This window comes from Stegodyphus dumicola, chromosome 9 (assembly GCF_044657685.1).
Source record: "Stegodyphus dumicola isolate Sdum_Otavi_A_Nest chromosome 9, ASM4465768v1".
Lineage (NCBI taxonomy): Eukaryota > Metazoa > Arthropoda > Arachnida > Araneae > Eresidae > Stegodyphus > Stegodyphus dumicola.
The window spans coordinates 88,289,748-88,305,424 of NC_140776.1; the positions used below are offsets into that span (position 1 = coordinate 88,289,748).

Here is a 15,677-nt window from a genome sequence, read left to right on the forward strand (position 1 = left end):
CCAAGTTTCAATGGTTTTTATAAACAAATTGTGATATTTTTGCCTTAAATTTAGTTTTAAAATATAAGCTAGTGGAATTTGCAAGCAATGAAAGAAACCATGATAAAATTTCTGCAATATAGAATTTTGCTGTGGGAAATTCACCAACTTGTATCCAGTAACTTTTGCCTTTTCATCTATAAAAAAATCGCCAAAGTCCCCCAAGGCGGTTGTATTAATACATAAGTTCTTATAATATATACATAAAACTTTTTTAATGTGCATATATGATATTGCTTATTTACTTAAAATTGGTGTTTTGCATTTTAAAATTTTTATGCTGTATAATCTCTGTTAACCAAGCTTATATCAAAGTTTCTATTAATCAAGCCGGGAATCACTTTGATGAGATGAAATTGAAAATGTAAAGCAAAATTAGAAAAGGGATGAAAGGAAGATTAGAAAAAAATATAATGAAAATCATTAATTTTCGTCACTTCTTTTATCAGTGGTTGATATTTTGGTTATTCTTATCAATGATTTAATGGCCTTCCTACTGTGTATTATGATAAAAAATACAATTTCCATGTATTGAAGTTGAAAGCAATGATAAAAGTCAGATTGCAACTGACAGTGAATTATAAGTATATGCGCATAAGGATATGGATTGGATAAATCTCTGTTATTAAATAATAAAGAATCTGCATGTATGCTTCTTGCTTTGTGGGGAAAATAGCAACCACCAGAACCAAACCATCAAATTTTGGGCGCAGTGTCATCCACCCAAACATGTGCACCGTGAAGCTAAAATTTTAATTTCTTTTGATTTATATTTTTTTTTTGCAAATTTATTGAATTTTTTGTTAACAAATTCAGTGATTAAAAAGCAGTGTGTTGCCAGTCTGTAAAGCATGACATATTTATGTTTCATATTCAGTCAGAAAACTTGCCGATTTAAAAGAAAATGTTTCCAATCGACAAAGAAATATTTGTCTTTTATTAAAGAATTCAGTGATTTAAAAGAAATGTGTTTTCACTGCCCAATATAATTTTTTTTTATCTCTCATGCTTCAATTTGTAGCCATTTGATTAAGCTTAAGATATTAATTTTTCTTTCAAATTTAATGTCTGTTATTAGTTAACAAACAGAGTAATTTAAAAGCAAAAATTGTGCTTTGCTATACTGATGGCCATTAAAATTGCTACACATGAAGGCAACATGCAACAAATATCAAATTTGCATGAAAGGTTCTACCAGGGCTGGATAAAGAGTGATTGGAGCGATTGGACTCAATCGGACTCCGCATTTGAAAGTGCCCTGCGTTACCATCAAAATGAACCAAAAAAATTTCGAAAATTAAAGCAAATTGCTTTTGACAATAATGGATAAATTGTGAATTATTCAAATAATTAGAAATATATTTATTTAAAGTTCGCATTGCTGAATAAGATTTATTAATGTGTTTATTATTATATAATATATATTTTATAATATAGAAAACTGTTACCCGTAAAAGTTCATGTCAAATGTATTGAATTTAATTGGGATAGTCCTATATTATATATTATCAAGATTTTGCACTACGTACGTGAACTATTATGCAGCTATATGCACACGCAACTAGTTGCGCAACTGTACCAGCCAGTGGTGGATGTATAGGTAGTATCAAATGTCAATTGTTTCTTGCATTTTTAGTTCGCTATTCTTCTAATCGTTATAATTATTAGAGTCGTATTTTGTGACTACAATTACTAATTGTTGAATAAGGTAAGTACTAATTATATTACATAATCTTTATTAGCAAATTATTAACAAACAAAACGAGATGGAAATTTTCTAGGTATACTTAAATTACTTGGAAAATTTGATCCAGTGATGCAGGATCATATACAAAGAATTGCTACAAAACAAATCCACCAAATTTATTTAAGCAAAACAATACAAAATGAAATAATAAACTTAATAGGCAACAAACTTTCGAAATAAAAGGCTTCGGAAAAGAAAGGAACATTTCAATTATGAAAGCGATGATGAACCTATTGAAGACCCAATAAATGCATGCAAGATATCTTTTTTAATGTTGTTTGATATAAAGTTACAGAATCACTAAAAGATCGTTTTGAACAATTAAAAAATCATAATAAATTATTTGGGTTTGTGGGAAAATTTCAAAATATGGAAAAAGAAGTACTTCAAAAACATGCAGTTGAATTAGAAATTTCTCTAACAGATTCTAAGTTAACAGAAAATGATGTACCAAAAATGAAAGAAGCTGATATTAGACGGAAAAATGTTAGTTGAGGGAATGGAAGCTTTGAAATCTATTTTTCCTTCAGAATTTTTTGAAAATCTGTTTAAAATGTTCAAATTTTTATCAGATAATGATAGAGCAACAACATTTCCAAACTTGTTTATTGCTGTCCGAATATTCTTAACAATTCCAGTAAGTGTTGCTTCTGGAGAGAAATCATTTTCCAGGCTAAAACTAATAAAAAACTATTTGAGATTGACAATGAATCAGGATAGATTAAGTAGTTTAGCAATTATGTCGATTGAAAGTGAAGACGCAAGGAAATTAGATTTTCAAACAATTTTAGAATTTACAGAACAAAAACTTAGAAATATGTAAATTCATGTATTCATATTCGATGATGTAAATTTATATTCAATAAATGTTTTTGTATTTTGAACATTTTTAGATTTACCTATCTGATTTACCTATAAGTTTACCTATCTGATGATCCATGAAATTTGATATATTTATATATATACTGAATTTGAATTTTATTTAAATATTTAATTATAGAGAGGGCCCTGCTAAAAAAAAAAAAAATCCAATCGGGCCCCACACCTATTTGATCCGGGCCCTGGGTTCTATATGCTGGGATAAGCAAACAATTAGCATTCCATCACATGTGTGTAAACCAGGTATGGGTAATGCCATTAATATTGTTCATAAATGAGAAAATTTCACAACAGGGTTCTCATTTGGAAATAGCATTTGAATGTTGATTGTGTGTGTATAATTCATGTTATGCCTTGCATAAGAAGGGGAAAGGCTTACGAGTCGGAATTTAATTGTGCAGGATTTTGGCCTATAGAAGTATGGTTTATTGTTACATGACATTGCTGCTTGTTTTGGTCGAGATCCCACGACTGTCTGCCTAATAGGATCAGGAGAGCCATAGAGTGCCAAGCAAGGTCTTTGTGACACAGGTCCACAATGCCCAACAGAATAGACATGCTGTCCTAAGACATAGCCACGTCACAATTTCTGAGTCTGGAACGTGGTTCATGTACAGGACTAGAGGTATCTACACACGCAAAGCAATGACATCTGAGCACCATAGACTGTAAGCATGGCGACTGTAGTTGTGACTTTTCGTGACACTGCAGGAGAGACAGGTGCACCTGTGATGCGACGAATGATGACATTGGACACATTAATGGTACCACTTGATTCATTATCTAGATTGAATCCAGTTTCTGTGTACAGTATCATGAAAGATATATTTATTTTTTTAGGCCCAAGCAAAGCAAATATGGACAGTTTTTTATTTATCTTTGTCATATGGGCCCAGCACCTGGGGTGCAATTGTGTACAAATCTCTGTCACTCCTTGTTCAGACAGCTGGTAACGTGGACAGCAACTGTTATAATTCTGGTATGTTAAGGCTTGTGGTTGTGCCCTTTCGTCAGTGCCTGTGTGACATCACCTTTCAACAAGGTTATGCACAGCCACATGTTGCTCATGCTTTCCTGACCTTCTTCGATACAGAGGGTGTTTGACTGTTGCCTTGGCCAGGACATGGGTTGCCCAGTGACCGACATACTACTTTGAGAGATGAACTCTGGCCTACATTTGAAGCTGCATAGAACAAAATACTCATATTAGTCATTCAAGCTCAGTTCACCTCGATGCTCAGCTGGAGTACAGTTGTTGTTGCTGCCAGAGGTGATAGTTTTGTGTACTAAATTCTACATACTGTGTACCCCAAACCAGCTAAAAACTGAATTATATTCTTCCTCCCATTATATTCTATATGTACAATAAATAAGATTCTGCAGTATGCCTTTCTTCAATTTTAATGACCAGCAGTGTATTGTAGGTGACTGGCTGCTCCAGTGACTAGTTTAGAAAAAGGCAAACATTAAGTTTTCATATTTTGAGTGAAGAAGAAATCATGCTTGCATAGATCCCGAGAACAATAAAAATTGCTGCTATGAGAATAATGTGGAGAATGATGAAACAGAAACATGCAATGTGAAAATCAACATATTGTAGCTGTTTAAATTTTAGAGCAATATCTTGATGCTACTTTCGTAGATCTTTTAGAAATGCTATTTAGATTTTAGATTAATCGAAATGCGGCATGATCGTGCTATGACTAATAGAGTTATAGGACTATCATAAGAAAAGGTAAAAGATTTTTTTAAAATTTATTTAAGAAATTTTGCAAAATTTCACAATTTTATTAGAATTTGTTTATTGCAAGGAATTTTTTAAAAATTTATTTAAAAAATTTTGAAAAATTTCACAATTTTGTTAGAATTTGTATATTGCATTTTTATGAATATTTTTGTTACAAATTAAAATTTTGCATGGATTATTTGTTTGATTAGAGGAAATAAATTCTATTTTTTAATGAAAGAGTTTGTTAAAATGCTAATTGTAATGCTAGTGTGCTTATTTTTCAAATAATAACTAAACAATTATAAAAAGTCCCATTAAAAAGTATTAAATTTGTGGATTTAAAATGAGGTCTGTGTTTACCAAGTTTTCAATTATCTGAGGTAATAATCAAGATTCTACTGTATTTTAAAATATAAGATTTGTTTTATCTTTTATGACTTCTGTCAATTCATAATTATGAATTAATAGGAAAATATTTACATAATTTAGTATAAGGAGAAAATTAATTGATATATATAAATTAATCCATTTTAGCCCAGGGAACTTTGGTGCAGTTATTATAGATGGTGGTAATATGGAAGATGGTATAGTGCTTGCAGCTCGACCTGGTCAAAGGCTATGGAAATCCAACATTTCTGGTGTAATCCAGGAAACCATGATTTTCAAAAGTGCTTTATCTCAGGAACATCCTCAAGTGCAGTATCTGACAGAATCAATAAACCAAATTAATTTAGCTAATGTGCAGTTTGGTCAACTTGCTGTATATGATGACAGTTATATCCTAATTTGGTCTGATTCTGCTGTGCTGCTCATTGATCCAGAACAGAAATCTGTAGTTTCTTCTTATCAGAAGACAAACATTGCTGATGTTGCCACTTTCAAGGATGAAATTTTTGTGTTGGTTGGTTTACGCCACATTATTCGAATTGCACCCGGTCCAGAAATTTATTCCTATGAAAAAGGTAATTTTTTTTCCTTTTCTCCAAATTTTACGTAAACCAATTTATTGAACATTTACTGGTTATTATTATTTTTTTTTTTCCTGATTTCCATAAAACTGGGTATCTCCCATTCTACTGGGCTGATTGATGAAATTCAACTTTTGTTTCTTATGTCTCGAAAGCGTAACTTAGGATATGTATTAGATTTATATATAGCATTGTTCTAATATAGGTATTTTGACACAAAATCTGACGTTTTCTGAAGTAACATACCAATTTTGTTTCATATTTCAATTCTACAACTCAAATTACGCCAAACTGCCAAGTTTCATAAAAATCTCACGAGTAGTTTTTAAAAAACTAGCTCTCAAAATTTTAATTCCTCTGTGTTAATTGAGTTTGGTATTTATTTGTTAAGCTTATTTGATTCTTCCTTTCACATTTCGAAATTCAGGTTCATTCCACATAAAATTCACCCATTTTTTTATGATTTATTTTTAAAGTTTGTATTTTTAAATAATATTTATACATTTTTCAAAAATATTTTTGACATATATATATATATATATATATCAAATATTGAATTAAATTAAATATTAATAAATTGCCTAATACTTGCACAATAGCTGCAAAATAATAATAATTTATTTGCTAATAGATTATTGAGTATATTATCTCCTTTGAGAAAGTAGAAAGTTAGTTCTAATTCAATCTTTCATATATATATATGTGTGTGTGTGTTCAAATAATTGCAGTAGTAAGTTTTACTCCTATACTTTAATATATATATATATATTAATGCCTACTGAATTGGATCATACTTCATATTCCTCCTAGTGAGGATTTGCATTATCCTTTTTTTTTTTTTTTTTTTTCCTTTTTACCAGGGGCAATTTCTATGAGTCCTAATTTCTACTGTCTGTTACCTTTCTAAATTCTAAAAATTGTGCCATCCCTAAACTCTATTCTCTTGAACTGAAAGAAGTTTGCTGCTCAGTACTTCCGTAAATTCTAGAATTTTCTTACCCATAAATTCTGTTGATATGGCTACACCAGCTCTTTTGCTGACCTGGTTCTAGCCCAGTGGTCGGCAAACTTATTAGCCAAAGAGCCAAATATGAGCATTACAACAATTTTTTAAAAAATTTAAAAAAATTGGGAGCCAAATCTGCTTGTTTAGTAAACTTTTATTACACTAAATAAAACTAAATTTAAAACTTAATAAATATTTATTAATGTGAACAATGTGCTTGCATCTCCTTGGAAAGTTTGAGTAAGTCAAGTTTGTATGTTGTTCTTTTTAATTTTAGGCATGATTTCAAGTTCTCATCAATAAGGCGACTTCTCAGTTTACTCTTGATAATGTTTATGCTTGAAAAAGATTGTTCGAATATATATGTAGAACCGAAAAGGGAAAGAACAGCAAACACGAGCTTTTTCAGCTGATCGTAAGAGTCAGGCATACTATTCCAAGCATTGAAAATTATCATGTCTTCCTTCTCCATGTCATTCAAAGCAGACCACTTGTGTTGTGAACTAAGATCACATTTTTTCTTCCCCAATATTTCTAATTCAACACAAAGACGTTCAAATTTAGAGCACCATATCTCCTTGTTTTTTAAATCCAGCAATTGTATTTCAAAGCTACCAATGTCAATTTCAAAAAGAGAAAATTCAATTCGGTTATTGTAGCATTAAGAGGATTTTTGACAAATGCTAAAGTTGCTCTGTTTTTAAATTCCTGAAACCTGCTGAGAAATGCTTCCTTCATATTTAAAGTTATTGTTTTAAAATGGTATTTATCAATAGAGGAATTATTTTCTTGGCGATACTTCAACAGGCTCGGAAAGTGAAACAATGTCTTCCTTTCAAAATCCTGTGCAAAAATGGATAATTTGTTTTCAAATGTTATTACTTCTTCTAACATCGAAAAAATTAAGTCTCCTTTCCCTTGTAGTTTACGATTAAGCTGATTTAGATGAGACGTAACATCTACCATGAAATAAAAGTTTTGGATCCACTGATCATCTGTTAGTTCTGGATAGTGAATGCACTTCTCAAGGAGAAATGCTTTAATTTCTGAAAAAAGGAACACAAAACGTTAAAATGTTCCCTTTTAATATCCAACGTACCTTGTTATGAAGCAGAAGATCAGCGTACTTACTCTCCATTTCAAATAACAAAATTTTGATTTGGCAATGATTAAGAGCTTTAGTTAAAATGAAGTTGATAATGGTAATCACTAATTCCATAACTTTACAAATTTCTTCCGGAAATGTTTGCGCACAAAGCGCATCTTGGTGAATGATACAATGGTAAACAAGTATCTCGTGATTAATTTATTCTTTCAAAATAGCAACAGCCCCTTTTCTTACGCCAGTCATATTTTTGGCCCCATCTGTTCAAATCGACACAATTTTATCGAGGGGAATATGATGTTTATCCATACACTCAATTACAGCACTGGCGATATCTTCTCCATGTGTCTGACCTTTGAGTGGCAATAGTCCTAAAAGTAGTTCTTTAGGGCCTGAATGAGACATAAATCTTACAAAAAGTGAAATTTGCGCTGTATCATTTATGTCACGAGACTTGTCAACTGCTATTGATAAAGCCGAAACCAATTTCAGATCTTCGATATGCTGAGTGGTTATATTTGAACACATTTTAATTGTTCTATCTTTAATGGTTTTGGCAGACAATGGTAACTCTTTAATTCTTTTCAGAATAGCTGCTTTGTTCTTAAAATCCTGAAACAGCTCTTCATATGCATTCATAAAGCAATTTTTTACATATTCGCCATCTGTGTACGGTTTTCCTTTCTTAGCAATCTCTTGGCTACAAACAAAACTTGCCATATTAATATTGCTGGAAGATTGCATCCAGTTATTAAATACAGAAGTTGATGACTCTTGACTCTTTTGAAGTTCCTCAACTGCTTTCTTCCTTGCATTACCGGTAGGATATTTAATGCTAAGCGACGTGTGCTTTCTTGTAAAGTGTCTCTCTAAATTTGACTTCTTGTTATGCGCGAATTTCTCCTTACAAATAAGACATGTCAGAAGTCCATTCAAGTTTTGAATAAATGCAAAATTTTTGGTCCACTCATCTTTAAATTCGTGGTTTTCATTTTCCGTTTTTCTTTGCTTTTTTTTTTTTTGGTAGCCATGTTAATTGGGGTGCCTAAAAAATATTCCAAATATATTTTATTCTAAAGCCACCAGTACAAAATTATCATTATTATTAAATTGATAAAAATAAAATTAAAATAAATCTTATTAAAAATACAATTTTATTAATATATGTAACTGCACTAAAAAGAAAAAAAAAATTTTTTTTTCCATCATCAGAATAACAAAACTTTTAATATGGCCAAAAATGGAAGAAAATTTCCAACATTTAGACAAATAGAAGTTATTGAAAAATTGATTACGAATTTTTTATCGGAACCACAAATGTACATAGCAGGTGTAATAAAATTGTATAAAAATACCTGGAAGATGTGCAGCTAGATTAAAAAATACAACAACTTTTTAATAAGACAGGACAACGGCAGACACAGTAGTACACTTTGCCCCACCTCCATGTCGAAACATGGAGGTAAGAAAGGTACTTCCTACCTCCATGTGTCAAAATGCCGTTCTAAGGAAACGCTAAGAATTTATGACACCACATTTGGAAAGGAGAGATTTCCCGTTCGGCTTAGGGATTTTTGAATGAATTCAAGGTCCAAAAAAAAGGGGGGAAGTTTTACGACAGGCTACGAACACAGAGATGCTTAGACATTAAGCGGCCAAATATTTCAGTTAATTTAAGACAAAAGTGTTCACACTGCAACTGCTGCTCGGTGATGCCAATTTGTACCTTCACTACTTTATAAAAAGCATCCATGCGCATGCCAGTAGCTTATACATGGTTTATGTGCAAGCTATTTGAGATATTGGTCCCTTTATAAGTCTGTTATAATATATTTTAAAATTTGGTTGGGCAAGCTATAGCTTGTGTAGCTTATATGCCCTGAAGTACTCTGATAAGCAAAAATCTAGTACTTCTGAATTAAATATATTGGATTTCTTTTCTACTGAAATACAGTGCTGTCTTAGTTAAAAGAGAAAGCTTCCAAATGATGCAATACTATGTGATACAAGTACAATACAAAATCCTAGTACTACAAATGATGTGATTATTTAATTGCTTTTCCTTTCTTTTTTTATCCTGAACTGTAATAGTGATTGGAGAATTATGTATATCCACTCAATATCTATTTATTTGATATTTTCAACTTGTGAACATGGTATGCGAAAATTTTCAGTTAATATATATCCAAGATTTGTAATTTTATGCAGTGTAAGAGGTGAAGATTATTTGTTAATGAAATAGAAAATAGCATCATAAAATAAGACTTCTTTGCATTTGAAATTAATATGTTGTGAATCATAACAGAATTCTGAAGAACTATATTCTTACAAGGAGGAATGCTTTTGTAATAAACTTTCTAAATGAAATTGGCTCATATTTTAATTATACAAGTAGAAAATAAGATGCAATAATTAGTATTAATTTCATTATATTAATCTAATACTTACTTTTTTTTCCAGTTCAGTGAAACTGTAATGTATATCCAGTTCGCCATTTTCTTACCTGTCTCTATCACTTCTTTCAACTTTAGTGTGATCTTTTATTTTTAAATAAAAAATTTTATACAGTACTTATAATCCGTACTTGTAATATTTATTGATGATATTTGTCTAGTATGCATGTTTTAGAATGGTGCTTAATCAGTGGCGTAAATAAGGGTATGCAAGGAATGCCGTCGCATAGGGGCCCGAAGGCGTAGGGGGCCCTTAAATGTCCTGCTGAACTACATTTACATGTTTAAACTTAAAAGACGGATTCCATTACATATATAAAGAAGCTTTAATTTATTTTTCCTTGATGAGTTCAGAATTAGAATTTCAATAAAAGAAGATTAGTTATTATTTTTGTATTTTTATCTCATATTTTTTTCCCCTTTGCTTTTCATTTTTATGTTTAGAATTTGCACTACTATAAATTCTTTTTTTAATTTTGATATGTTTTGATTTTGTGTTAAACCCCTTTTACACGATTGTTAATATTAATATAGTTGAGGAATAGCCTTGATTTGACTCCAATTTACTTTTAACTTTAGAATCTTTGAGTATATGTAGATAATAGAATTCATTTTCTTTTAAATTTTTAAGGGCCCCTTACCTATATGGTGCAGTAACGTAATTCTCTGTATGACGCAGATAGGAGGTCCTTGGAAGCAGCTGAAATAGCTAAATTCAAGTGTTTGCAAAAGTTAAAATTCCAGCATTCGACTATGAAATAATAACTTCATGACCTACCCCAGTTTAGGGATAGCAGTGACAGGAAAATGGGAAAAGTTTCTTTGTATCCCTTAGTCTCAAACCTGAAAATTATTAAAGGCGACCCCCTAAAGGAAAGGTTTCTCCTTTTGCAATCCCAATTCAAAAAGTGCTGGAAGTGGAAATTAATTGTAACTATTTATTATAAAGTACTTATTTCATATATTTATTTGTTTCTGTATAATTCGCATTATGATCGAATAATCAGTAGACATATTTTCTAAGTATAAATCAAAGAAGTAACTAGACAGGATTCTGGTACTTTGGAATGAACTTTGCATGTTAAGAGAAATTGTGGTATATTATTTGCAGTTCGTAATTTTCATAATATGCCATTTCGGTAGTGTTTAATTTTGTTCATATATTGAATCTCTTACTAGCTTTTCCATTAAACGCAAGTCCAAAAATCAGTCCTAATATTCAATTTGAAATTGAATTTATTAATGTGAACGATTCTTAGAATTTAATATAACATGTATTTCGTTGGTTCGCTATAAACGGCGTATAACTTTTCAAATTGTTGCCACCAAATAACCTCACCCTGTATAATTTTTAAAGAAATTAAATAAGGAAGAATCTGCATGTTTGAATGTATAGTTCTCACAATGTAAAAAATGATGGTACTTGCAACCTGTGCAGTCGCACCAAGCGGGAAGGTAAGGGACAGAACCATTTTGGATTTAGAAGCACGATTGACATTACAAAATGGCAAAGTTAAATGCGGATTGATTTTTTTACTCTGTTTTTTACATTAATGAGCTGGAGGGGAGAATCATTCGTAAGTATCAATTGATAACTCCAGAATACATGCTTTTCTTTCTTAAGGACAGAAAATCATGACGTAAGTTGAGCAGTTGTGGCATGAAAGGACTTTGCCCCACCCCCATGTCAAAACATGGAGGTAAGAAAGGTACTTCCTACCTCCATGTGTTGAAATGCCGTTCTAAGGAAACGCTAAGAATTTATGACACCACATTTGGAAAGGAGAGATTTCCCTTTCGGCTTAGGGATTTTTGAATGAATTCAAGGTCCGAAAAAAGGGGGGAAGTTTTACGACAGGCTACGAACACAGAGATGCTTAGACATTAAGCGGCCAAATATTTCAGTTAATTTCCGACGTAAATTTAATGAAATTTTTTTTATTAAATTTATCGAAATTCATTACTTTTTCACTCATGGGGATAGGAAATGGGACTGGATGAATATGTTTTACTTGAAATAATGAGTAAATAAATATTTATCCAATTTTTCATATCAAAATTTTCAAAATATTCGCACATTGCAGATAAAATGCAGGTAAGGAATTCTTTCAAATCCCTAATCGAGAATTAAATCTGAAAGCACAAAACTCGTTTGAGGATTTACTTGATTTGCTTTAGAAAAGAGAAGAGCTGTAGTGTTTCTTAACTGTAAATTACCCATCTACCAAAAATTCACAATTACCTGTAAAAGATAATTCTGAAGACATTAAATTTGTTTTGAAAGTAATATATTAATCTCTCTTCGTTTGAAAAAAATATCATAAATTATAATTTTTTTTAACAGTGTGAAACATTTAAGCGTATAATTGAGTAATGCGCAAGCAATAATTTGAAAGTTATTTAAACGGAATTGATTTGAATTATTATATTATAATAAAGCATTCGAGGACTATTTTCCCAAGGGGAAGAACGCCTTCATGGAGTACTTTCTAATCGTTATTTGAAATGAAATTTTACAATTTACTTTACTTTTGCTTTTAATTTACTTTCCACAGCATTCAGTACGTGAAATCATCAATAACAATATAATAATATATATAAAAATGGCATCACACAACTAAAAGTATATACTACTTCGTAAATTTCGATAAAATAATTACAGAAAATATTAAACATATCAATGGCAGCGTTGCACTAATAGTTTTAAGTTGCATTTCAACATCTGAAAGAACGCGAATTACATTGTTATTTTCACTTCACAAACGAATGGAATATTTCAGAAAAGAATGCTCCCCCATTATTGCAATATTTCAATAATTTTTGCAAAATAAAAAATTTAATTAACACGTTTTAATAGTAAATGATGCGATTTTCACTCATAAAATCCCTTTATACATTATTCTATTTCTTTTTTGGCATCACTGCATAACTTTTCTAAAAAAAACTTCCGTTAATATATGTTCCCATACATTATATTTATTTTTTATATTTTTGTCATTAATAAATTAATGATTAAGATAAAAAAAATGATACTGCTTAATTTATAAACAATGTAAAGACTGGAAATCTGAGGTCATTAATTTCTGAGACATAAATAGCTTTCTAAGAAATGAATAATAAAACATAACAATAATCATAAATATTAATGCTCCTAAAATATATCCGCTTTACCTAACTGATTTTTGCTTTCTGATCCACCTGGGGTACAACAAACCTATTTTCCTAAATGAAGTTTTGCGCATTTCTCTACGAAGTACGCAAAACTTGTTTCATACAATTTTATTTTTACTATTATGAAGAAACTTTCTACTTGTTTCCTAAGCAAATACTATTTATGTGTACTACTTTTAGAATCCATGCGACAGAGTGCGAGTACTCATCTTCAAATATACGTTAGTATCAATAAGCTTAACTCTAAATTATTAAACATTTCTGAGACCTTGAAACTTAGAAGGGAATATCATATTTTGCTACAGTGAGTATTTAAATTTAGATTAATTTTAAAATTTCCATTTCGTATTACACAATCATTTTCAAAGCTCTTTGGATACATATCAATAAAATTTGTTTCTAACTGTTTATGATTTCATCATAAACTTGTGAAGAATTTCCTAAAAATATTCGAATATCCATAATTTTTACTGTTCAATATTTAATAATTATACATTAACTCAAATGCATTTATAGTACAGAGGAAATGTAGAAAGATATTGCAGGTGATATATTATGTATCATTGGAATATGACAATAATAATAGTACAATTTGACTGAAGGGGAAAAAAAAATACAGATGTTTTAGCGTTTTAAAAGGGAAATGGACATCTTTACAGTAAAGTCTTGGATGAAAGTTTTACTGTGACTCAATTTGGGGAGACACTGGAAATTTATAGTGGAGGCGGGGCCCCTTTCTTCGTTAAACAGCTGCATTGAAGTGTGAAACATTACCCCCTCAAGTATACTTGTAAATTGGCTGATGACTCAAAACAGTAAACTGAACTTAAACTTGCTCTTATTCTAATGCCGTTTCTCTAGTCTATGGCGAGAACAAACAGAAGTTTTTCTTTAAAATTAAATTTCAAAGTGATCTCAAATATAATTCTTCATTATAAAGGTAAGTTATTGATTTGTAATATCTAAATTAATTATAAACTAAATTCTTATAATTTAAAACTTGCTAAAACTTCAATTCAGCTAAACTTTTAATCCATTTATCTGAAAAATCCAAAATTATCACCATTAACAATGCAAATGTCTACTAATATTAATAACGTATTGTAATATTAACATGAAATATTTTTATGATAAATATGAAGTATAAATATAATCTATGTTTCCATACATTAAGAAACATCATAACAGGCCAAAATGAAAAACAAAATTTTTTAAACACTTCCTGCGCTTTAGTGCAGTATCGATCAACCCATCAATCGGCTCGACAATCGAAAATCAATCGACTTGAATGGAGCTCATCAACATGTAATAAGCATTTCTGTTAATATGCAAGATATGAGAAACAAGTTTGAAGACATTATGGAAGAAGCTGAGTTTATTGCAAATAAATGGGGCATAGAAACTAAATTTGAAAAATAAATGAGAAATAAAGAACCTAAAACACTGTCATTGTTAACAAATATGGAAATTATTAATAATGTTTCAAAAATACAGAAAACATATAAAGAAGACTTGCACTGGAAGTACAAATTTGATTATTTATAAATACTTTCAGAACAGAAATCCAAAGTTTGAAATCCTTTAAGGATTTAGCTAAATTAGCAATGGTAAAATATTATGACATGACAAGTAGTTATTCGGGAGTGTGCAATTTACTTATATTGTATTTATCATTACCTGTAACCACAGCCACAAGTGAGAGGGCATTTTCACTACTGAAACTAATAAAAACATATTTAAGAAACATATATAAAAAACAGCATGACACAAGATCGGTTGTCAAACCTTTCACTATTGAGCGTTGAAGCTGAGATGGCTGAGAAAATGGACATCTAATTATTGATAAATGAATTTGCGGAAATGAAGATTAGGAGACGCAAATTTTAAAAGAAGGATTTTTTCTTTATGATGAATTTTGGCCACCAGTGTTATCATTACACTTATTGAGGGAGGAAAAAATTAGAGAAGAAGAGCAGTACGGACTGAGGAAAATGAAAAGGAAACAGTAAAAAACTTTATCATTCTTTTAGCATTTTTTATAAAAATCATGTATTCAAGTAGTTTAGTGTACCAAAAGGTTTTTCATAAAGACAGAAAAAAACTTTACCATACATATTTTCTACAAAAATTGTATGTTCAAATAGTTTTATTTAAGAAGTTTATGATAAATATGTCTTATATTTAACAAATGTATCATTTACATTATAAAAGTTCTTATTTATTACTTGTATATTATTGCATAAATCATGTTCGAAAGGTAGGGTACGAACTGGGCCAAATTTGATATCACAGAGTACTATACACTAATGTAATAGCCTTTCTGTACTTTTATCAATTATCTTGTCTGTCAGTTTATAATATAACTAATTATTTATAAGCTTGCTAACTTAAGCGAAAAAACTTAGATAGGCGATAGGCGCAGATTTTATATAAAAATTTAAAACATTAGTATGTAAAACTTCTTGGATTTTATATAAAAATCTCCGTAAATTTAGGCTTTCTTCCTTTTCTTAATGCTATACATTGACATGTTCCTTTTTTATATAGACTTATTCATTTATTATCAGTATGCATCTCAGT

The 15,677-nt window shown here is 30.3% G+C and overlaps 1 protein-coding gene across 4 annotated transcripts in view; it reads left to right on the forward strand.

Moving 5' to 3' along the window:
* LOC118205418 (tectonin beta-propeller repeat-containing protein 2) overlaps positions 1 to 15,677 on the forward strand; it is a 122,326-nt gene that overhangs the window by 26,916 nt on the left and 79,733 nt on the right. For all 4 annotated transcript variants that reach the window (XM_085823734.1, XM_085823733.1, XM_085823736.1 and 1 more), the window contains one exon: positions 4,929 to 5,356. In XM_085823734.1, coding sequence (XP_085679860.1) covers positions 4,929 to 5,356 — 428 coding nt within the window. The remainder of the gene's footprint in view (positions 1 to 4,928; positions 5,357 to 15,677) is intronic.